This window comes from Triturus cristatus, chromosome 6, assembly GCF_964204655.1.
Source record: "Triturus cristatus chromosome 6, aTriCri1.1, whole genome shotgun sequence".
Lineage (NCBI taxonomy): Eukaryota > Metazoa > Chordata > Amphibia > Caudata > Salamandridae > Triturus > Triturus cristatus.
In genome coordinates, this window is record NC_140589.1 from 1401561244 (window position 1) to 1401586722 (window position 25479).

General features: G+C 46.5%; 1 protein-coding gene across 4 annotated transcripts in view; it reads right to left on the reverse strand.

Annotated features, from left to right (window-relative positions):
* The window catches only part of NHSL1 (NHS like 1), a 454242-nt gene extending 449970 nt beyond the window's left edge, over window positions 1-4272 (reverse strand). For 3 of the 4 annotated variants that reach the window (XM_085612434.1, XM_085612430.1, XM_085612429.1), the window contains exon 1: window positions 3327-4271. In XM_085612434.1, coding sequence (XP_085468560.1) covers window positions 3327-3594 — 268 coding nt within the window. In that variant the 5' untranslated portion in view covers window positions 3595-4271. Of the gene's footprint in view, window positions 1-3326 lie in introns of all 4 variants that reach the window. The other variant, XM_085612435.1, reaches the window with a different exon arrangement.
* Between the last annotated feature and the right edge of the window lie 21207 nt (window positions 4273-25479).

Here is a 25479-nt window from a genome sequence, read left to right on the forward strand (position 1 = left end):
ACTATTTACTCTGCTTTTACATCACACAGCTTTACAAACAGGTACAACAGTCCTAGTCTCAAGAGCAGGAAATGATTCACCAAACATCACAAGGTATTTTTAGACCTGTGCGGAAGCAGGGATTAGAACCCAGTTCTTCAAGTTCCCAGCCTCATCCATCCCAAAAGGGAAATCCAGTTCTGCAACAATATTCAAATTCTTAAATAAACACAATACAAGATGCTGTTATTTTGAGCCGAGGATGTCGGAAGTGTAGCGTCAGAGGGTCAAAAAAGTATTCTTACCCACAAAGGGTAAGGACTCTTTTGGACAAATTCCAACCGAACTGGGGTAGGGGACGAACAGCAAATAAATTCAAGCAGGTCTGCGACAGGTACAAAGCATTAAAAGGACTGGGTAAGCAGATGGATGCTTTGTACGTTTTATTTTTCTTAAACAAATTCTGTCTGTCAAACACTACTTAAGGGCAAGCAAACACCCGGGGAAAGAGTGACACCCGACTACCTCTCTCAGCCATCCCCCCTTCTCTTCTGCAAACACGTTTAGTTGCCAACCATAGCAATTTAGCAAAGAATGTCAACAACTGCAGCAGCCCAGAACCCAAAATTAACAACTATGAGCAGTCAAGTATGCCAGCCTGGCACAGCCTGTGCGGCTGGTGCCAGGAGAGGCATAGCTGGCGTGGTAACTTGGTAATCCGGACACCTACGCCCATTTAATCGCTTCAGATAACTAGACAGAACCAGTATAAAACAGTGACTCAAACAGGCACATCAAAAATGACACTCCTGGATATGCAGCAAGCAATGGCCACCCCTGTAGCTGCCAGAACACCATATTGCCCAGAACAGTCTCAGAAAGTCTAGAAGTCTTTTTTCCAGCGGGGTCATTCACTACTGCCCTTCCACGGGGTGTCTACAGCAGAGGAGAGCATCAGATAATGTATGCTCTACTTTGATCAAGAATTTGGGAAAGCCCTTTATCCCCCTCCTTTACCAAGGATGTCCACAGCCCTCCTGGGAATAGAGAATATTTGGTAAAGGAAGGGACTGGGCCTATTTTTGCTGGGAAGACAGAGTGTCAAACTTGAGACAGAACCCCAAGGCCAACTGCCTTTATTGTCAGCACAAGCAGCCTACATATGTGGGTAGCTTGGTGTATCAAAGTCTAGCCACAGGGAGCCAGACATCATGGTCTTCGATCAGTCTAGTGCTCTGGAGACCATGTCTGAATGTATAAATCTTCGCCACGTCACTCACTGTCACCCTATGTTAGGATCTTTCATAGTCAGCCTGACATGCACTTGTTCCGGGTCACTTCCATACATTTAGCCTTTAACTTTGAAAGACAACTGCCTACTAACAAGCCTTGATGGTTCAATGCACCGTCACAACGTTTAACCTCAAATAATTGTGTTTTTCGTGTTAAAATGCTTTCTTTTGGCACACCTGCCCAAAACAGACACAAACCTGCCAAAAAAAAAACCTGAGAATCCACTACTTTACAGGCTCTTAACATACACTGCAAATAACATAGTTTGAATTTAAGTTGCCTAGGCTGCCATTAAAGAGTCCTGTGGAAGTGCTTGTCCTCTATTGTGGGTTGGAGACGTGTCGGCTCAATCTCTTTGACACCTACTCAAGACTCCAGGACAGAGTGAAAGGTTACAACAATGGGTATAACAGAAATGACAATACTCTGATGTACCTCAAGCTGGAAGAAGAATCAGGGACCATCATCATGTGGTCAACCGTCTGTACTACTAGTATTCTGTACACATCTGACAGTCTACATGCCAGTGTGGTCCCCTAAATGTATACTGGTTCTTCTGCAAAGTGCTTGCGCTGGCCATTACAAGGACAGCCGACCACACAAACCCCGGCATTCTCAATAAATTGTGTGGCAGCAATGTTGAGAGGAGCCAATACTGCCCTTTAAAATACAGATGTGAAGTGTCACTACTCTCCCGTTAAAACATTACACTTGCCAGTGCTGTATGATTAAACACACCGCAGTCCTGTTAAGCAGTGCCTCCACAGTCAAGAAAGGAATTTAACACTCAATCAACCCTTCTCTGGGGCAGCAGCCTGAATAAGGGCCTATGGGCCTGATGTACCAGAGGATTTTACCCATTCTGTGTCAAAGAGGAAATATGTTGATGCACAAGACTGCTTATGCAGAAGGCTACTCATTCTCCTGCATAGCACCCAGAACATGGAGCGACCTCCCTCAACACATCAAAGCCTCGTCCTTACATCTTGAGTTCTGCAAGAGGTGGAAGACCTGGCTTCGAGTAACTTTGAGGGGACTACACACCTGCTCAAGCGCCTGGATACCGTCACGGGTGATTAGTGCGCTACACAAATCGTCATAACACAAGATAACATAACATCCCTGTGGTACCAAGAATGACCCATGATACAAAGCCTTTGGAACAAGAGTAGAAGGATACAGTTTAATGATAAAAGGCCCCCTTGGCACAGCAAGCGGCTACCTACTCCAGGTGTCTGATTTACATAACTTTGTCCTCTACAGCAATCTCTTTCCTTTCTTGGATACACCTATGACCAGGGCCACTACACGACAGGGGAAGACACAGTTACAGACCTGGGTTGACCAAATTATGCAGCAAGAAAAGGTACATTATGCAACGTAATTCAGCACATTTTGTGGCAAAATTGCTTCACAAGTTTGTCTTTTTTACACGTTAACACTGTTGGGGCAAAAGTTTTACCTAGTTAGTATCAATGTAATAATTAAATGGTACATTCACATGGGAGTGCTTTTAGTAACTTTTTTATTAAAATCTGTAAATTATGCATCAAATGATGGAATATGTGGCATCACATAAATGCAGTGGTGTTGCACTGACTATCACGCTACTAAACACTGCGCCAAGAGTCAGACAAGAGCATCTCTCTGGTCGCTCGGCACGACACCAAAAGGCTTCACACACAGCATCATAACATATGCACCACTATGCCAACCACACACTCCACCGCGGTGTAACTCGAGCCGTCCGAAAACGTGCTTCGGCACCCCACTTAGGGAGATGTACATTTAAATATAAACGTATATATGAGAGGCTACAACTGCCATGCATATTTAACTGTCCCTATACAATGCGCTATAACGTCTCACTGATGTGATCCAACAATTGCGAAATGTAAAAAACATATTAAAAAGTGTCACTAGAAGTACTGTTTGGAAGCTTAAATGCCACTAGTAGCTCTTCTGAGCCTCAACACGTGTTTCTACATTTGGAGGTTTACACACTCAAAGATAACGTGTGGACTTTGAACAAGGCAGAAAAGCGCATCACTTACGGACGGGCACCTTCCGGTGGTCCAGGCGGCGGGTGCTTTGCACCAGGGCTCCGAGGCGGCGCTCCAGACGGGCCCCCCGCAGGCACACCGCGCCAGCCTCCGCCTCTAGCTCCTCGAAGATGCTGCCTGCCTGGCGGGAGAGCTCGGACAGCTGCCGCAGAACCAGCAGCAGGGATCGGGCGCTCACCTCCTGCAGCGAGCCCACCGGCACCCCGGGCCCCGCCGGGCTGCGGCCACCGGGCCCCACAGCCCGCTTGTGGAAAGGCATCCCGGCGGCAGGCTCCCGAGAAACCCTTCAGGGGCCACAGCGCATCCCCATGTGGGAGAACCAGAAAAATCCGAAATAAAAATCCCACCACTTCCAGGTGTCCTTTGTGCTGTCCCGTAGTTCTTCGGAGGCCCGGTGGTTTCCTGCTGGTGTGTTTCCCTCACAGGCAGGAAGCAGAAACCAGGGTTTGTTGTCACTTCGTATGTGTTTTGTGCTGCGGCTGGAAACCGATGCTTAGTATGCAAGATAGTTTATCCTTGTAAAAAAAAGATTTGTATTTTAATAAATCTCTATTTAAAAGACACAGGGGCCAACCCCATACGCAGGAAAAAGCACAATTTCCCGAGCCGTGCGCATGGAGCAGTGTCTGGGCTAAGTTGGAAGTTGCTGACAGGACTCCACTGCCGAGCTCCGCTGCTACCTTGTGTGTTCAAATTCAAACAGGAAAGCGAAAGCCTGCCTCCTCGCTCTCCTCCCCACCCCCTGGCCATAGGAGCACAGCCCAGACAGCCCTCTCGCCAAAAAAACAAACGAAAGAACAACAGTAAGCCTCTCCACACACACTGCCTCTGAAGGGGGAGGGGAGGAGAGCTGACAGCCACACTGGGAAAAACTTGGGAACAGAAAGAAAGACAAACACACGCCGTAGCCCAACCACCTGCGGATGCCAGGGACGGCTCTCCCGGCCCGCCGGGGAAGGGGGGCAAAGCACAAGTAATGATTTAAATGAAATGCGCGAAATGTGCTCGCGTCGCCACCTACCTGCCACATCTGTGAACTGGAACCTGTCCAGGATCACAAGTCCCAGCAGCACAGGGGAAACCTGTCCTGGAGCAGAAACGCCCCCCAAACAGCTGCAGCAGCCAGGATTTGCTCAACCGGAGAAGAGATGAAAGAAAAAAGTCAATTTGCAAATATGTGGGATTTGGTCCGGGAATGTTTTCGTGGCAGACTGCCCCAAAACGGAGAATGTCTGTCATCGAGGTTACTTTAATGAATCTTATTTGTGTGGTATTACCGATTTACCGTGGGAGTCAGGATTTATATATTTTTATTCTTAAACAGCGCCGTCAGCAAAGCTGCATAAATAATGCGACTCTGTGCTCGCGGCGCTTTTGGCATAGTTATGACTTGCCGCATAATCCATCATCTGCTGCATAATTTGAATATTTCATCAAGAAAACAGTTTCTAGCTCAAACGGATTAAAAGTTACTAAAAACGCAGCAAGATGTGTCGTTGCACAGTGGAAGACCCTTTGCTAGGTTAACTAGTCACTTTTCAGTAGCTTATTGCTTTATTTGAATGGTACTAATGGGGTGAAACCTTTGCTAAGATAGCCTTAACAGTGGTAAACAAGCATTTGCAATGCAATAGGTCTCGCATTTGCGAGAGTTTGAGCTATTGGCATTGTAAATGACAATGCTTTTAATTATGTGTTTTGAAAACGTGCAAGCGGTGCTTATAGTCCTTGCTTACGAGAAGTAAGGCTGGCAGTAACTGCGCCTCTTTTACTGCCAGTCTTGCTTCTATAAGTACAAAGTGCGTATTTGCACACCGTTTGCAAGTTTTCAAACACATAAATAAAAGGCGGTCGTTTACAATGCCAATTGCTCAAACTCTCGCAAATGCAAGACCTATTGCATTGCAAATGCTTGTTGGTTGTGATTCCACAGGTTGACCTGGAATTTACCCTGCATGTAAAAATATGTCAGGTGCACTTTTGGCAGTCCTTGATGCTTGCATCCTCTGTGTTTATAGTGTAAGGCAAGACAGGGGTTGGGGCTGTAGTCAATATGGAAACTCACTTGGTATGCTGTAAACAATCGCAAGGCAGACATCTGGGTTTCCCTTGGCAGACTCGGTTAGCTAATGACAAAGCAGTGACGGTGGCACTTGAATCAGTGGCGGTGCGTCCATTAAGGGCGCTGGGGCGTTGCCCCACAAGCCGCCCGCACCGGCAGCTCCCTCTGCGTCAATCATGTCAGTCACAGTCTCAGCAGACAGCATGAACTCTGACTGCCCTTCCCTTCAGATTCTGAAGGGGGAGGGCGGTCCGACGTCATGCTGCTGAGTGACTGACAATACATGCAGCAGACCAGGGGTGGCGCAGAGCGCACAGCAGGCAGCAGTGCGCATGCTGGGTGAAGGAGGCGAATTTTCGCTCCGTGCCCAGTCATGCGCACTACTGTCTACTGTGGCTGGCGCATGCCCATTAGGAGAGCGAGGGTTGAGCAAAGGCTCAAACCTCGGTCTCCTAATGGGCAGGCGGGCGGTGAGTCACCCTGCTGTAAGCCAATGCTGGCGCTGCTGGAGCAGCGTCACTGCGTCAGTATTGGCTTAGAGCTGCCAACCAGTGCTGTTGCCTGTTCCTAAGTTAGAAGAGGCGCCAACGGGACCCGGCCGAGAAGCAGAGAGGGGCCGCGCGGTCCGGACCTGGTCTGGTAAGCTAAAGTTTAGCTTTCTTTTTTAAATTGTAATCCCCCCCACCCCCGGCGGCCTCCACCCCTCTCCCGCTAGTATTGCGCGAGTAGTAGTGAAGTTGTATAGTTCAATATTTTGCTTAATTAAACTTGCAGCCTCCTCGATTAGCCAACTCTTTTTGAGATGTACTTACTACTTGATCAATTTGTCACAAAAGTGTTGCATTTTGGTTTGGAGGCAACGAGTAAACACGGCTGCCAGAGGATCGATCCCTGGCCTGGCAGCTGCTGTGTGTGCAGCTTATTGGAAGAGGTGCCGGTCTCCTCAGAGTTGTGCACACCAACATGATTTAAACTGGATTGTGGCCACCTAGCGGGATCTCCGCGCTGTGGCGAAACGTGAAAACCTATGCAGACTTGAGGGCGAAGAACTGGGCAGTGCTAGAAAAGCGCTAACTACATAAAAAATGAAAATAAATTAAAATATTAGACAGAAGGGACAGCTCTGTAGTTTCCTTGGGCATCTGTAGTAGTTGTACAGAGATTGGTGGGTGCTTGGCTTGGCTAACTTTCAAACCCTGTGTCTTCAGTTGTTATGTTATGCTGTGTTACGTTACGTTATCTATATTAGGTGACGTTACTTTACAGGTATCACTTTTGCCTCTGGTGCAACCTTTCATTCCTGAGCTCCATTATGCGCTGCTGTAAACTGGAAGTGTCCGGTATGCAGATCGCATGGTATTTTCAGATGGGTCTAATTGGAACAAGAAGTGGGTTCTGTTCTGTTATGCTGTGTCACTTTACGTCACGGTATCTATCATACCTTACATTACCGATCTCACTTTTGCCACTGGTGCAACCTCTTTCGTATTCCTGAACTCCATTATGCGCCACTGTAAGCCTGGGTGTCTGCTATGCAGATGGGATGTTATTTTCAGATGGGTCGAATTGGCACAAGAAGTGGGTTTACTTGGCAAAGAAGGCGTAGGTGATATTTTTGTAAATGAAGACTAGACTGAAGCTATTTGTGGTGGGGTGTCAGCTCTTCACAGAGATGATACGTGATGCAGCAGGAAGCAAGTTGCAAACTGTGATGTTTTGCACCGTTTTCAAGGAAGAGAAAACAAATCTTTTTGCTTCAAAATGATTTTAAGGAGCATTATTTAGAATAACGCTAGCATTGCAAACAGGCAGGCTGTACATGCTTCATATACAGGCCCGCTCTAGGATTTTTCCTTTGAGAGGGTCGTAATTGTTGCATGTATCATGCAAGGACAAGAACAAGTGGTTGTCTGACCAGTACACACAAGTAAAACAAACCACGGCAAGAATGATGTGCGTGTGTGTGTATGTGAAGTGGGCTGCTTATCTGTCATTAAAACAAGAAACTGCAGTTTGCCATAACCTGTAGCAGAATTTTTCAAAGCCATTCACCAAATCACGCTTGAAGCTCAGCAGTCGAAACACAACGGGAAAGTACTTAACAGCCTTTCATTTTCTCATTTCGCTTGTTATGAAGAAAATAGCTGATCTATTGCAGCCTACCCCGGTAGGTTTTTCGGGCTCGCTCGCTACGCTCGCTCGCCTCAGTGCAGTACCACGATAACTTCCCGCCCCACCACTTTCAAATGTCACCAGCCGCCACTGACTTGAATACGGACAGAGTCCGTTCCTTCCAGCCCTAGAACAATGCCGTTTTACTCTGTATTACATCAACAAATCTTTCATATTGCCTCAACTACTTTCATTTTTTCTTGCACCAATGCTTCACGACCTTCAGAAGCCTTGCAGGCTCCTAAAAACACAGCCCACCCACCAGAGGTGTAGGTGTGCAATAAAGAACTGCTTTATGCTGGCTCAGTGGGAATAAATAAATATGAGATATATTTGGTTCTTTGAAAGTGAGAAGAGTCAACGGTGTCATGTGTAACGTCTTTGTTTTTTCCAGTGCTCTTGTGTGTCCAATGCGCCCTAGGCTCTCTGATTTTCTGTGAGAAAAGAAGCTTACCCATAAGACTACCCTCAGTACTTTTCGCAAATGTGGAGAAACATTTTTAAACAAAATAGGTAAACTGCACGCCAAAGGAAAGAAAAACTAGTGGGACACTTTCTTAGCAGCAGGCAGTTTAACCCACTGCGCTGCCATAGGATGAGTCAAACTTTCCACTACAGAAACCTCCAGTCTGTTTCTAGGAAGCTGATTAATGACGGGGCTTCTCTTGACATTTTAATTGATGTCTGGAAGTTGCTGGAGGGCAGAAACGAAACTGAAAGCGCGGTGGGAGCACACAAGATGCCGTGAGCGTGCACATTGGCGGTCCCGGCGCAAGCTGAGGATCGCCAGAGAAGACACGCCGTCTATCCACGCTGAGGCTTCGAGTCTTAATCCGAGGTCGAAGTGTCCTTTAGCGGCCGCCTGGGCAGAGAGGTACACCGAGCTCCCCGTGAGCTCTGGGGACACGCTGCAAGGCATCGCACGATGTATGGCGTAACGGTAAGGAATGCGGGGAGGGAGTAGCTGTATGAAGGGGGCGTCAGGGACTGAAAGGTTCTGCCGCGATGCCTTCGTCCTGGCGGGGGTAGGAAACGAAGTCTGTAGTCCTGGAAGAATATGGTGGGGGTCGGCAGATGGCGCAGGGCTGGCTGACAATAAAGGGGGTGCCGGGACAGCTGGGGATTGGAGAGGAGCGACCTGGTGAGATACGCATGAGGGTATGTGGCAGTAGGAGGAAGCGCTCGCCTGTGTGTAGAGTGTGTTTGCGAGCAAGAGCGAGATGGAAGGGAGAGAGTGTTTGTAAAATATGAGATTTTGCATGATTAACCTGGTAAGATAAGACGTAAATTTTCCGTCACCCCTGTTAACGTGTTTTTTGAGATTTGTCCGCCAGCCATACCTTCACTCTAAGCACAGAAGTAGGTGCCTGCTTTGGCTTGGGGGGGGGGGACTACTTAGTGCACGATGATCGGGAATCACTTAAGTCGGTGCCTAATTGTGCCATGGGGTACTTCTGAGTACACACTCAATCGGAGAAGCATACGAATGCTTTTGGAAGTATGTCAAAAATTGCAATGATAATGAAGTCTAAATCCGTTTTCCAAGCGAAAAATTATTTAAACACCACTTTTTTAAAAAAAAACTAAACGCTACCTCTTCCAGCCATAAAACAAAATAACCCCACGAATCCTGTTGTACATGAAGAGTGTGTCTGCAAGTGGCCGTATTGAAAACAAGGGAGTTAAGCATTGCTGTTTAGGAAGGCGGCATGACATAAGCAGCGCTCGTAAAGGAATTTAAAAAAACGGGTGGAAAGCAACGTTAATAAAAAAAAAAGCTGTGCGCTTGTAACTGAATAATAAAAAAATGTGAAGCAGCAACAGGGGGGAAAGTGACGGACAGAAAAGCAACGGGTGGAAAGCAACTTTAAGCCAATAGTCCGAGCTTGTTGTAGGTGTAATGTTATTTGTTGTGTAATATATCTGGATGAATGGACAGAAGCAGCAAAATACCAGTGGGGTGGCACACTATGCTAAGCACACATTTTTAGCTTGTGTTTTAAGCCACGCCCTTTATTACAGCGGTCACGCCCCTATGAGAGACTCCCGTTTTTTTATCTCACTTAAAAAGAGGGGTAGGGCTGGGCCAAGGTCAGTGAAATATGATGCCTCGGATAGGTGGAAGGAACTGGAGGCTGGTTAATCGCATGTGAAGCCGCTCCCTCTGAAAAGTGGGTAAAGAAACGGGGCAGTGTTAGTCAGGCCAGGCCGGCCCTTTGCAATGTGGATAGGCCAGTTTAAGGCTGGAGCAGTGCCACTTACTGTGGGCTCCCTTGGGGTACTGGAGTACACCAAAAAATAGGTGTTGCTTTACAAGCGCTCTCACACCAGATTAGCTGATGCAAGACAAACAAGCGAAAGCGCGTCGCTCACCGGGGCTTGAGGACATCCCGAACTGAGCGCGCGTGCACATTACCAAAGTGAAACTGCGTGAGGCTTGCAACGACGGAAGGGGGACAGGAGATGTGCACATCGCGTGTCTGTACGCGTGCACATCTCCTCAGTAAAAGAGACGCCGTACACGTTTGGAATTGAGTCAACTAATGAGCAACAGCACTTATTCGATTTCCTGCGCTGTCATCATCGGGCCAATCGTTTACAGTGATGTTATAATTATGCTTTATTTGAAACAAACCCTACATCTTTTTGTCCACCTTGTTCATTCGCCTCGTAAGTACACGGGCACTGCAGCCGCAGAAGCCTCCTGCCTTCAGTCTTGAGCGCAATGGGAGGATGCTGGCAGGGACATGGCGCAAGCGGAGTCCCTCCTGAGTGAGAAACAGCGCTTCTCCTCAGCCGTGCACAAAGTTCCGACCCGCCGCCAACTCAGGCCGATGGGGCTGTCCAGCCGAGCGCACGGTGGGAGCGCTCGAAAGTTAAGAGACGCTGTGCGCGTCCAACTCAGGTCGATGGGGCAGCCCATGCGAGCGCGCAGTGGGTGGGAGCGCTTGAAAGTTTAGAGACGCCTGCGCATGCTCATCTGCTGTCCGGGGGCAAGCTCCAGGCGCAAGCTGAAAAACACGCAGTGCGCGTGCCCATGTGCTGTCCTGGAGCAAGCTGATACACACGTCGTGAAAGTGCACATCGCCGGTCTGAGAAAGTGAACATCTCCTGTCCCCCTTCCAAAGTCAAGTCGGTGACAATAGATCTCGCTAGCGAGCAGCTTCACTGCGTTGCTAGGCGAGACCTAAAAATGACACAATAATGAAGTATTACTGTCAAATACGTGCCGAATTACTCTGTATAATTGGGTCTTTCTTGCCACATAATTTGGTCCTCTCCTGCAGCATAATTCACGTAGCCCTGGCCTTCAGCAGTGCTTCTTTCCCTGTTTCAGGACTTCAGGAGTCAGTAGTGCTGTAGTCGTGTATTGGAGGCGATATCACAAAGCTGTAATTAGAGTTACTGCTCATTATTACCTCCAGATTTGCGATGATACATGAGTATACACAGCAAGCTCATGATAGTGCAAAACAGCAGCAATTTTTATTTGCACACATTTCCTAATTAGTGTTGTTCGGTGGCGGCTGCTGGGGCATTAAAGTGAGGAGGCAGCGCGGGGGGAAAAGAATAAAAAATGCTTGCCAACCATTTGCAGCATTGGTGCTCTTCTGGCCTCTGCTCTTCGACTCTCGGCATGTCACAGGCTCCCCTACACCAATCCAGATGCTGGTCTCCTGCTGGTATTACCCAGCATGAAAGCAGTGCCTTGATTGGTGTAAGTGCCCTAATCAGACGCTCACTAAGGGACTACGACCATGCTTTCCAACCACTGTACAACACAGTGGAGAGATCGAAGTGTTCATGACGGTTTGACCAGCAACACCGGCCAAACCATCATGCCCACTTGAAGCAGTGCCACCGCTCCTCCTCCTTCCTGCAGCTGTGTCGTGTCAGAATGGACAGCCCGTCCCACCCTCGGCTCAGCTGCAGAAAGTGAGCGAGGAAATATATAATGATAATAACATTTGTTATTATCATTTTATTTTTTATTTTTCACTGCTGAAAAGCAGTGGGGCGACGCTCCTCCGCCGTAGCGGAGGAGCCGTCATTGGTTGTTGTTAAAATATGAAGAAATATGAATTTCTCTAATTTTTAGGTCCGGCACAGACAAAAAACATTTTGTCAGCACAAGAAGCCCCCTTCTTCAGCCATTGCTTGCTTGTCACATCTTTCACATTTTGCATCAGCACAGAGAAGTATTTTGCAGTGATTGATTTTGCATTGGTGATTTTGTGTAGGTAGCTGGTTGAAAAGGAGTTTGTTTTAGGATTGAGCTCCATTGAATGCTCGGATTACTTAGCAGTAATCGTCATTACCCCGAGTTGTAGTCTTCCTCGTCACAGTCTTTACTAATGAGGCTCCTGCCTCAAAAGTAGGCTATAAAACTCAGAAATTAAAATAACTTTGGGCTGAAATAGGGGTCTAGAGCCCTGCCTCCCCAATACACTTACACACAAGAAACTAACCCTCTGAAAAATCCTGTTATATCAAAACATTTAAATATAGCCCGTATAAAGAACCTGTGAGGGAAGGTAGGTAGGTCTGTGGTGAGGAGGACTACGACCTGGAGTAATGAAGGTTACCGTAAGTAATATGAGCATTACCTCCTCATCTGTCTTCCTCTTCACAGTCCTTACTAATGAGGATGTACCCGAGCTATCCTCTCTTTATACGGTCCTTAAAATAATAAAACAACAACTTTAAACATAAGTTTGCAACACCCAGTGCTTAATGTTCACCTAATAGTTAATCCAAAACTGCAGAAAATACCCCTGAACCAAATGCAGAAGACTTAGATTCTCCCAATTGAAGTCTATAATGGAATTGAAACATTTTTGAGAAAGGACAAACATCAGCATTACAAATATCTTTAAGAGACACCCCTTTGTATGCTGCATAGGAGGAAGAAATCACTCCTATTGATTTTCCCTTAATGGAATCCTGAAGGGTTGAACAGTTCAAGTCACATGCAGTAGATAATGTCTGCTTAACCCATCTACTCAAGGTAGAGGAGTTTGGATGAAAACCTTTGTTAAGGGTACCAAAAGTCACAAATAGGAATTGAACTGTTCTAAACTGTGAATTGAGAGTGTAGAAAGGGAAAACTGCTAATACAATATCCTCATTTAAAGGAATAGAGGAAGCCACTTTCAGAAGAAAAGATGGATCAGTTCCTAATACAATCTTATCGGGACAAAAATTAAAGTATGTTCATCCACTAAAAAAGCTTTAATCTCTCCTAACCGCCTCATAGATGTAATAGCGACTAGGAAAAATGCTTTAAATGTTAGTTATTTCAAAGAAAAAGATTGCAACTGTTCTAAAACATGGCCTTGAAGAGCTGTAAGAACAAATGGCATAGCCCACCCAGGAATGGCGAAATAAATAGCAGGCCTTCTACTAGAAAAATAACTCTGAGTAATCTATTCAGTAGATTCTCTGTTTCTATAACACCCTTATCCGCGAAGGCTTTAGTAGCATTCCACTGACTGTGTGACGTAGAAACAACTAAATCAAAATAAAAAAATCTCTTAAAAAAATCTAAAATTAGACTAGGGGGACAAAAGACAACTATTGCCCCCTTTTCACTGCACCAATTCTCAAAATGTCTCCAATTTCCAGAATCATTTTTTGAGGGTGAAAGTCCTTCTAGACATTTGGATTGAGCAGGCGACCTTTTCACAACAACCTTAATCAGTTAACCTCCTCTTCTCAACTTCCAGACCTCTAGCTGGAGTCTCACAGAGGCAATGGATTGGTTGCAAGAATCCAAGGATCTTCCACTGCTAGCCTGAGGAGGAAACCAAGGCTAATATGGTGGGATTACTAGAATCTGACCCATTCCATGAACACTTTCCTGAGAACCCTAAAGAGTAAAGGAATTGGAGGGAAGACATAAATCAGAGGTTTCGGTCAGTGAACTGATAAAGCATCCTGAGCCCAGGCCTTCTGAGAAGGACCAAGAGACCAGAATCTGGGGAGCAACAAATTCTGTTTCATCACAAACACATCTATCTAGGGAAGACCCACTCTCTGGGTGATCTGCTGGAAAATCACAGACGTAATACTCATTGTGACTGACAAAGGAAAAATCCTGCTCAACTGGTTCGCAAGCCCATTCTCCTTCCCTGGAAGATGAATTGCTTGCAGAGAGAGGAGAACGGACTCTGCCCAGATCCCTATCTCCTGAGCTGGGACTGCACGGCACCAGAATCTTGTTCCTCCTTGATGATTTGCTTTTGCCTCCTGATTTCCCTTTCTTATCCTGACTGACTGCCTGGTTCTGAATGAATTGAAGGAAAGCTCGGACAGCATTGAAAATGGCTGCTTGTTGTCCTGAATTTCTCGATTTTTGCAAGTTCCCACTGGACCAGAGGCCCTGAGCGGTGTGACTGTCCATCGCGGCACCTCAGCCTTTGAGGCTGGCATCTGTTGTGATGATCTTCGGATCTGGCACAATACAAGATCGCTTGTTCAGACTGCTCGGAATTAACCACCAATCCAAGTCATGTTTTATAGTTTGTGTCACTGGAATGCTCCTATTGTAGTCCTGCGACCAAGAATTTTAATGTCTTAACAGATGCTGTACGAGAGGATACAAGTGAAGGCGTGGTCAAGGAATGATGCATAGACTAAAAGCCATCTCCTCCTGGACTCCGAGCCATTTTCTAGCCGATTCAGAATTCTTCTTTAGGAGATTCCTCAGCTGTTGTGTTAACTTCACCTTTCTTTGAGGAGGAAGGGACACTCGCGCCTCCACTGTTAAAATACTTGTTTTTATCCTATGTATTGGAGTGTCTGAGATGGCACCAGATGTGACTTCTTGAAATGTGATAGGATTCCATCATACTGGAGAACTATGCATAAAGTCTGCACATTTAGTTGTGTCTTTGAAAAATAAGTTACACCCCAATCATACGAGCTAACACTTTTGTAAATTCCCTAGGAGTTAACGAAAGTCCATAGGGTAAAATGTGAAATGGATAATGTCTCCCCAAGACACGTACATTCAAATATCTTTTGAAATATCTTGAAAGTGTTTATGTACAGGAACATGTAGATATGAAGCTAGCAGATCTAATGATGCAAAAAAAAATCCCTTGACAAATCAGAGAAAAAATAATTTGTAGAGTTACTATTTTGAAGGATATGCTTTGGACATAAGAATTCAGCTCCTTGAGTTCCATGATGGGTCTGTAGTCCCCTGAAGGTTTCTTCACTATGTGCGATTAGATCCCTTGATACATTTCTTGACCGTTTATGAGACATCTAGAGTAACACACAAATAAACGTGCACTAATCACATGGTAAAGAGTCATGAAAAATAATGTGAGAAAACGTAGCTACTGCATCGTAAAACCATGCAGATGAATTGTAGGATAGATTAAATATATACATTAAATAATATAGGTTCATATTTTATTAACCAACTTTAGTTATTATTTCAACGTGTATTAAACAGTTTAAGTGATGTACTTGCGTGTTATAAGATTCCATTCTTATTGAAATAATGATGTATGTGAAGAATTAATGAAATCTAACATAATTTTTAAAATGTTATGTGTGATATAGAAGGGTTTCATTTTGAATTTCATCATTGCATAAGTGAAAATGTGCACTGAAAGTGACAAGAGGAAAAAGTGGTGCTGCATTGTCTTATTTAGTGTAATTATTCTGAGACCTTCAGGTTATGATCTTTTTATATGTACTTATGTAAATCATTCAAAAATATATTACTATTTTATGATTTGAAATTATTTTACATGTTAGTGCTTTGAAAATGCAGAAATATGCCATACTTAGGTGATCTTTGCAATCCAATAAATAACAATAAACTGAGTGCTTATAGGATGATAGAATTTTAGAATATTGATTTTTTCCTCTATGAAATGTATATTTCTATCACTTTTTTCCTGCACATTTTAAATTGATTTTATTGCGGGTTTGCTTCATTTCCTAATCTGTACTGCCTTACACTTGTGAGAAAGTTTCATAAACTTCCAATGTGAAGCGAAAGTGGGTCATACTAGAAGAGTTCTCACTTGCTTAAAGGACTATTTGGAACAAAGTCGACACTGTGAGAACATTTGCTATAGGAAACTGTCCTCTTGAACTCGTTCATGAGCCTCCTGCTAAAGGATCATTGTCTGGAAGTTTACATACACCGGATGGTCTGAAGTATGTGCCTTGTACCGCCTCTTTCTATAATAGGTATCTTCTTTATAACTCACGACAATCATCCTACATTAATTGACCAATGGACAGTGGTCTGAAACGATGAGGTGACCAAGGAGGTGTCACCACCGGAACTAGAGGTTTGTGAAATACATTGATCTAAAGCAGAAGGGACACACACAGGCAGATGATTTTGTGGACTTTGGCAGAACTTACTTACTTTTCCTGACCAGACACTGCCTTTGGGAATTTTTGTGAACTCTATGTTCTTTCCTTTTGGACTGACGCATACGATGTGTGCGCCATTCATGGACTCTTTCTCGATGGGACACTGCACATGAGCTTTATGGCTCATGTCCTTTGCTGAACTTTCCAGAGCTTTTTGTCACCTTATGGTAACCTGAACTTACTACATTGATTAGCACTCCTTAGATCCTAAATGTTTATTAATAATGTACTACTCTTTGAATATCTTTGATAAATTTGACTTTAACTAAATGCTAGACTCTGAGTTCTGGCATGACTTGTCTCCTTAAATTGATTGTGCATTCCAATTTATTTAGTAGTGTCAGGGAAGGATCAGTATAGAGAGTTTTCTAATCATCAGGTACTAGTGTTATTGTTTTGCCTTAAACGAACTATTGGTTTATATAATCTTAGTCCGGCTAACTTTCTTTAGAAGGTTTGGACTAATGGTGATCATTTTTTACTTATATAATGTGATGTTGAGGGTTATATATTTGATTCTAAATATCAATTTGTGAATCGGGTATCGAATTCCTGATCCTCATTTGATATTCGAATGCTAGATTTCTTATATCCAACCCCTAAGTGGCACAATACAAGATCCATCGGAGGATCAAGTGAGTCAGAAGAAATTGAACATATGATGAGGGTAGAGAAAACAAATGGTCCCAAAATTCTGCTGCAACAACTATAAATATTATCAAATAACATCCCTTCGCACTAAACTCATGAGGGACTGGTACCATGGCTTCCTTTATCAACAAAGCTTGAATGCCCTGAAGGATTGCTGATCTTTTCTGAGGGACTGGAGTTTCTGTAAAAAAAAAATCCTTCTGTATCTTCCTGAAACTCTATCTTATAGTCCTCATTGATTAAGATTGATGAGTTTGATATCGACTCCTCTCATGCATGTATTGTAAAATAGAAGAAGCTGACCGCCCACCAAACGAGCATAATTTTACTTTCTGGGGAGTGGACTGTGAATCTTCTGAGGGCTGAGACTGGGATTTGTCAAAGGTAGTGTCCCCCTGACCAAACCCCCTGTCTCGAATGGGTTGGACAGAACGTCTTATGTCTCTTTGGGATGAAAAGCCTCATTTGTTGGGAAACCAGGGACCTCTATCTCATGGACGAGGAGGAGACAATCAATTTCTTTCCTCCACTGATTTCATGATCAAATTCTCCAACTGGCCCCAAACAATTCAGCTCGAGTTGAAGGAAGATAGCTTAATCTGGATTTTTGAGTTGCATCTACTCTCCACAATCACTTCCATATTTGCCTTATACCCGAAATAGCTGAGGTAGAGGCTGAAGTGCTTAGAAAATCAAATGAAATGTCTGCCAATAATCTGACTTGTTATTCCATTAAATAAAGTCTTTCAGTGTAGTCAGAATGTTGCTGAATTTCAACCACCAATGTTTTGAAATCCTTCAAAAGAGACTGTAATGTGTAAGATGCGTAGGCAGATGCTCTCAAGGCAAAGTTGGATGCTGCATAGGAGATGGCAAGGCTAGGATGACCAGAATTTTAAAGCCAAAAACCAGGACATTTCACAAAAATAGAAGAAGGACTATAATTTTACGTCAAGCGAGCGCACAGAATGACAGCGCTCCTCAGCAGAGAATTACAGAACAGGCAGTAAGAACATACATAAAATGCAATTTTTAAACCCAGTAGCTTGCCTGTGAATTAAATTGCTTTCTTGGAACAACTGATAACTATCCCTGCTTTGTAAAACATAAAAAAACACCTTACCACATTTTCAGTCAACCCTCTCCAAAAACCGGGACATGAGCTAAATTTCTTGAAATCTGCTGGGACAGCTGGTGAAAAACCGGGAACGTCCTGGCAAATCCAGGACGCCTGGTCCCCCTAGGCAAGGCGTCCTCTAAAATGATGGACCTATGTGATAACAGTCCCGCCATGAGTAAATCAACCTATACTTAAACTGGCAATTCTCCCTGGAAATTGCACAAGAGATATCTTTAGGAAAGAAATTGAGGAGAAAGTGGTTTCTCAATATTCTTCTATTGCTTATTTAGCAGTTTTCTAATAGTCGGATGCAGTTGTAAGGATTCATGTGCCTTTTGCTTATACTGTACAAAGAAATCTTCCTCATCCATTGTAGCAGGTTCAGGAAAACTCATATTTTCTCTGATATGGGTCAGTAATTTGAAAAGTCAGGCCCCTGGACATAATGTCACCTTTGGTTCCTCTCATCTTCAACCGATCTATTAATCGGGGCCTCTTACACTGTGGTTCTTGCGCTCTTAAAGCAGCAGCCTTCACTTTACTAATTGTTGGACTTGGCCCTTCTGGCAAGTTCACCCCTAGAACTTTTTTGCTGTATCCTACTGTGTCCCAGTGGAAAGCACTGCGCTCTGTGTGGTTGAATGAGACTGACCTGCCCTCCCATAGGAATGCATGGGGGATCTGAGTGACCGTGCTAGTTCCTGATGCGTGGGGAGTGCAGGGTCGAGTTTGATATGTGCAAACTCGTGAGAGTGAATGCTGCGCAATGATGTGTGCGGCGTTACTGTAGCTAGTATAGAGGCGCCACTTCTAGACACTGGCATAAATGTGCAGTGACTGTCTGGCGTGTGATTGGCTGGTGTGCCTGGCTCTAGGAGTCAGGGTGGGTCTGCCCCAGTGGTGGGTGGAGAGCTCTGCAGGTTGATGAATGGGAGGAGTACACCTAGGACCTGAATAGGGCTGGGCTTTCCCCACACAATGCTGGCTCCGCCCCCTGTGGTGCGACTGATGACCCTGGCCTGTTCTGTGAATAGGGAGAGGGGCTGAGCAAAAGAAAGTGCTCAGGAACCAGTTGTATCTGGTTCGCCCCTTCCCTGCACCTTTGAGAACAAAGGATTTGGTGTATAAAAGAGGGGCTGTGACCCCATGAAAATGTTCTCGTTCTGACTTGAATCTACCAGGGGCGTGCTGCTGCTGGGGCCCAGGGGAAGGCTTGCCTCCCTGGGCACTGCCCAGCCCCTGGATACCTGGAAGACTTCTGGGAACTTTTGCTGCATCCTTCTAGCGCCTGGAAGCGCTTTGCCTTGGATTTTGGTCCTGAACATAGCGCCTGGAGAGCGCTTTATTCCCCCAGAGAGAGGAGATGGGGCTGTGCAGCGTTGCGCTGCTGCGAGCGAGAGAGAGGGAATCCCCAGCGTAGGGATTCCCCCATGATGTGTGCCTTGCGGGTGCCCACCCCGCTGATTTGGGTGCTTTGGGTGCGCAGGTGCCCACCCTGCTTTATATCCCAATTCGGAGGGAGCCTACCCCTCATGGCGCCTGTTTGATTTAATAGCGGGAGCCCACCCCGCGTTTCACCGCCGCGGCCTGAGCCGCATTCAAAAATTACCGCTGAGTCCGCGGCCCGCCTGGTTATGGGCGGGGCCGCGGGACGGAAGCAGAAGTGCGGCCATTTTCGGGGGAAGCAGCAGCCCCGGAGCTTACGGCAGGAGGGAAGACAGGAGCCCACCCCGCCTCCCGGAGACAGGGGAAGAGGTAAATGCCCCCGGAGCCTTGCGGGCTCCACAACCATGTCCCGGGTCCCAGGAGGGGGCCCGGGTGAAGTGCGAGAGCAGCGCGAGGCTCCCATCTGCGAGGGAAGCCCCGCGCCGCATGAGAAGTGCTGCCGGTCCTGCCGAGAGAAGAGCAGGGAGAAGAGCCCGCGTGCAGCTGCAGGAGTCCCGGTGAGTGGGGCTCCAATCTGATCTTGTTGGGGGCATTGTTGGTTCCTAGAGCCCCGAGAAGGCTCCAACGACGGGGCCAACCTTGGTTGTGTCAGAGCGCTAGTGCGCTCCAACGGGGGCCCGCATTGGTTGTTTCCCGAGCCCCGTGAGGCTCCAATGTAGAGGGGCATTCTTTGCTTGTGGTGATCCAAGTGGCCCGGAAGGCAGCGGGCCACTCCAACGTTTTGGGGGCACCATTCTTTTCGAGCCCACGAGGCTCCAACGGGGCATATTTGTTTAAGAGCCTAGAAGGCTCCAACGCCGCATTGTTTGTTTAGAGCCCACGAGGCTCCAACGTTGTCCCAGGGCATATTTATGTTCTAGAGCCCACGAGGCTCCCACGCCGTTTTGGGGACATTCCAGAGCCCAGAGAGGGCTCAAAAGGCGCAGTGGTGCCCCGGCTCATTTTCCCAGCTGCCCAGCACTTAGTGGGCAGCTGCAACGTTTAGGTTGTGGCCTTTACGCTTTGGCTTGCGCAGCCTGCGTAGTCTAGCCCTGACTCTGCTGGACAAAGGGCGTTTGAGCCCCTGAGAGGCCAGGTTGGCCTAGGGGACAGGTCTAGGTGATCTGTGCGCTATTTGTTATTATTGCCAATATGATTTATGTGCTAACGTGATTGGGTGTTAGGAAATGTACTGTGTATAGCATGTTTTGTGTTTTATACCTCTAGATAGGATTTCGAGGTTGTTTTACCTGTTTAGGTTGATGTTAGGGAGATTGTACTTCCCTGTGCGATATACGCCCCTAGTGTCGGTATACTTAGGTGGTTAGGTCTGATGCGTTAGACCAATGAGAAATTGCATAATGTGTTTATGCCCCTGTGATGGATGCAGGATAGGTTTTATACCTGATGCTAGTGTGATGACGCTGAGGTCATTATTGCGCCAGTAGTTACTGGTTGTGCTCTACAGTTACTTTGTGTTTCCATGGGTATATGTTCTACATTTACTATTGGTGATTTGTGCTGATTCTGACAGTGGTCCATGTGGTCCTATCCCGTGTAAATAGTCCCTTGTAAAATTCTGCCCAGTGCCAGTTGGCACAGTGTAAATTGTGTGAATATTATCTAATGTGTTTTGGTATAATACAAAGGCTATTTTTATATAATACCTTGTGTGGAGTTTCTTTTGTGGTGAGCCTTGGGTGTTGTTGCTGGGTGCGCGCGCAAATGCTTTACACATTGCCTCCGGGATAAGCCTGACTGCTCGTGCCAAGCTACCAAGGGGGTGAGCAGAGGTTATCTTTGGCGTGTAACTCCCCAGCCCTGACTAGAGTGGTGGTTTCTGCCTGGCTTTGGCGCAAGCCCTAGCCAACCAGAAATCCCATTTCTAACACTAATCATTTCTTGTAATTCCTTTGAGGAAGGGTATGGTTGTCTTCCTGCCTCTTGCACACAATCTCCACACCAGGATCTTCTACAGTTTGCCTCTCTTTAGAGACAGCTTTTCACTTCTCCTCCTCCATGATTGCAGGAAACTACAATGAGAAGTTCAAAGAACTTCATGTGCTTCTAAATCTAATTGGATGCAATCTCATGAGACTTGAAGGCTTTAACATCTCCCTACTTTTTATTTTTTAGAGGGTGTCTTGAAGAAGAGCAAACAAGCACACAAGCAGTAAATTTTAAAATAGTATGAGATGATGTTATAACTATACAGCTGGCTTCAGCACAGCCGCCCTAACATAAAATGCTAACTTTTATTAGAAACTGACTAACGGAGCTCTATATCTTAATGGAGACATGCCGGATAATCTATGCTGTGTCTTGTTTGTTTATATGAGGCGGAAGCACTGTTTAAGACCAGCCTCTTGCCACTCATTTAACAATCATAAAGACACGCTGGTTGAATCCAAGCCAAGTCCTTCAAAACTATCATTAAGAGCGGGCATGCTGGCCAAGCACAGCAGCCTCCTGCTCTTTTTAAATAAAACCATACGGATGGCGCGCAAGCTCTGCTCAGCCACATCCACTTACCAGCATGTAAAATATCAGTGGCAGCCATGTTGACGGGGTCGGTGTTACTGGGTGGTGACTTCAACTGTATCGCAGTCGTTGCCCTGGATCGCTCTCACCCTCCTCTTGTAGATGCCCCAGTGAACAGACTGGCAGCGACGAGACGGGCCTGGCAGCAGCAATGGGGACTGACGGGCTCTTGGCGGGCTCATCACCCAGGGGATAGGGACTACTCATATTTTTCTCCGTTGCATGACTTGCATGTTCACCTGGATTCGATTCTCTGTTCGCCAGACGTGCATGGAGGGATCGTGCACAGCGAATATTTAGCTAGAACAGTATCGGATCATAATCCGTTGTTGGTGTCGCTGAATTGGCTGCTGGGTCGCCCCGCCATTCCCACTTGGCGACTAAGGCCACAGGCACTGGAAGATCCAGTGTTCCGGGGTACAATAGGCACTGCGATTGAGGATTATTTTAGGAACAATACTGGGAAGGCGTCGAGCCCACTTGCTGAATGGGACGCTTTTAAGTCGGTGATCAGAGGGCGTTGCATAGGGGAAGTGGTTGGAGGGCGGAGGTTATTGCTGCAGAATGTACAAAGTGCACAACATAGGCTTAGGGATGCAGCGAAAGAGAGACCTGATAAGCAGAATGACCTCTCGCTGCTTGCGAGGACCTAGCGGTACAAATAGAAAAATTACGCTGTTTTGATTATAAGGCTTACACTGCTCGTGCGCATGCCGAACGGGACAAATCTGGAGCGTTGCTGGCATGGCTGGCCAACCCAGCGCATAGAGGGATGTCGATATTAGAGCTGAGGGGGCAAGGGGATGACGTATTCCGTAGGCAGCGCGACATTAATGGGCAATTTCTGCAGTATTACTCAGTGCTTTACCAGAGTAAGCTTGGCCCAGGGGATCCCAGTGATGAGGGCTTTTTGACTGAAGTGGAACTTGCCAAGATTGAGGAAGAGGCGGCAGAGGAACTTGGCAGAGATATCGAGGCGGGGGAGGTGCGCAGCGCCATCAAACACATGGCTAAGAACAAAACACCAGGGCCTGACGGGCCCCCAGTTGAATTTTACTCTGAATACGCGGACACCCTGGTCCCGCGCTTGGTAGAATTGTGTAATAGCGCGAGACGAGAGGGTTCCCTCCCTGCCTCCATGAGAAAGGCGGTAATTGTCCCCCTTTTGAAACCGGGCAAACCTGCCTGGGATCGAACCTCCTACAGGCCACTTGCCATGCTCAACTTGGATTACAAGTTACTGAGTCGTGTATTAGCTAGTCGATTGCTGACCCATATGCCGACCTCACGTGGACCAGGCCGGATTTATTCCGTCTCGGAACACAGCGATGAACATTCATAAACTCTTGCGTATCCTGGGGGCGGATACTTATTGCAAGGAAGACGCCTGTAACTGTACAGTCGATATTGAGAAGGCCTTTGATAGCCTGGAATGGCCGTACCTTTTTAAAGTCCTGAGGGTGTTCGGCTTGGGGAACCGCTTTGTGGAATGGACGGCGATCTTGTATAATAATTCCACTGCCAGGGTCAGAACGGGGGTACTGATTTCCAATGCTTGTAAGGTGGGACGAGGCACGAGGCAGGGATGCCCGCTGTCCCCTTTGTTGTTTGCCCTGGCGATGGAGCCTATGGCTGTCCATGCCAGGACGGGTCGGTACTATCAAGGGCTTCTAGTGGAGGGGCAATTGTTCCTGGCCAACTCGGGAGATGCGCTCCGGGGAGCAAAGGAATTGCTAGGCACGTTAGGGTGGATTGCGGGGCTCCGTGTGAACTGGACCAAATCGAGCCTGTTCCCGCTAGCCCTGGTAGGGATGGTAGGCAGAGTGCGTAGGGGGTTCCGTGGGAGACTAGATGCTTGCCTTATCTAGGGACCCTGATTTACCACGACCCTGTGGATCTTCTGGAGGGTAACATAGGGCGGGCGGTGCGCAGTGTTAAGAGCTGCTTTGAATTGTGGGGGACTCTCCCACAGTCTGTGGCAGGTAGAGTTAAGATGGTTAAATTACTCAGTCTTCTCTATTTCTTTGGGACGCTCCCCATTTGGATCCCGCACAAGACCTTTGCACAGCTCAACGCATTGATTACTGGGTTTGTATGTGGTAACGGGAGGCGGAGAGTGGCCCTTGTCACTATGCAGAGACCTAGGGTGGAAGGGGCTTTGCTTTACCTGACCTTGAGACCTATTATCACGCAGCGCAGCTCCAATGGTTCACGAAGTGGGTGGCGAGACGACTCCGGCAGGCGGAAGACCTGGGTGGGCCAGACCCAAGTTTGAATCTGCTGTCTCGGGTATTGCTACCATTGCCTCTGAGAGATAGTCCAATCCCCCCTGACTTGCAAACGTGCGGCAGTGCTGGAACCGCCTGGCTAGATGGGTGTGGATATGAACTCCTTATGCGCCCGAGGTTCCATTACGGATGTATGAGGTGCTGCTCCACGGGGGCGAATGGTGCAAGTTGCGCCTGTGGGAGGACGCAGGGATCATTACTATCGGAGATTTGTTTGAAGATGGCAACCTACTCCCTTTTAATAATCTACTGGAGCGACTTCCTTTTCCATGCCGCTCTGACAGCAGCCATTAGAAGGCACTGGCGAGAGGGGATGATGGAACCTAATATGTTTTTGGCCTGTCAGTATGTAGTGATGGCAACGGGGACTTTTAAAGCGATTACTTGCCTCGATAGGCGGATCGCGCAAGACTTGTGACAACCCTTGACAGCCTTATGCCTTAAATGGGAAGCAGACTTGGGTGAGGCCATTGAGGAGAAACCATGGGGAGAGCTCGTAGAACGGGCTTGGAAGTGCACTAGGAATGCCCGCTTTCAATTAATTTACTTCTATGTATTACATAGGGCATATTTAACCCCGGGAAAGATTAATGATTATTTTGGGGTCTCGTCCACCTGCCCGAGGTGTAACCTGGAGGGAGCAGGGTTTCTTCACATGTTTTGGAAACGTCCACATTTGGGAGAGTATTGGAGAGGGGTGACGACTGGACTGGCGACAGTGATCGAGAGAGAGATAGCCTTGACACCTGGCTGTTGCTTGTTACATTGGTTTCCGCACACTGCCAAGACCAAAGTTACTAGTAAGTTAATTGATCTTGGGTTGGTGTTGGCAAAAAGGGAGCGCACCACTCATTGGAAAGTGAAAAATGGCCCCAACCTGCTGCGATGGAATAGGGAACTAGTGAAATGGGCAGAGAGTGAGGGGAACTGCAGACTGTGCATGGCTAAGCGTACTGGGAATGAATAGACGATGGAAATGGCGCGAGCATGGGTGGAATTGGTGGGGGGGAATAACCTTTACAACGCAACTTTTACAACGCACTACACTTACAACGCATTTTTTACAACGCAAAATCCATTACAACGCATTCCATTACAACACATGACACTACAACGCATTTTTAAAAACTACCTTTACAACGCATTCCATTACAACGCATACTACCTTTACAACGCATACCATTACAACGCATAATATTACACTACACTATCCAACACTTACCCTACTGTTGCACCCCCTGGAGTTAGAATAGTAATTTTTACCCCTATACTATCCAACACTTACCCTACTGTTGCACCCCCTGGAGTTAGAATAGTAATTTGTACCCCTATACTATCCAACACTTACCCTACTGTTGCACCCCCTGGAGTTAGAATAGTAATTTTTACCCCTATACTATCCAACACTTACCCTACTGTTGCACCCCCTGGAGTTAGAATAGTAATTTTTACCCCTATACTATCCAACACTTACCCTAC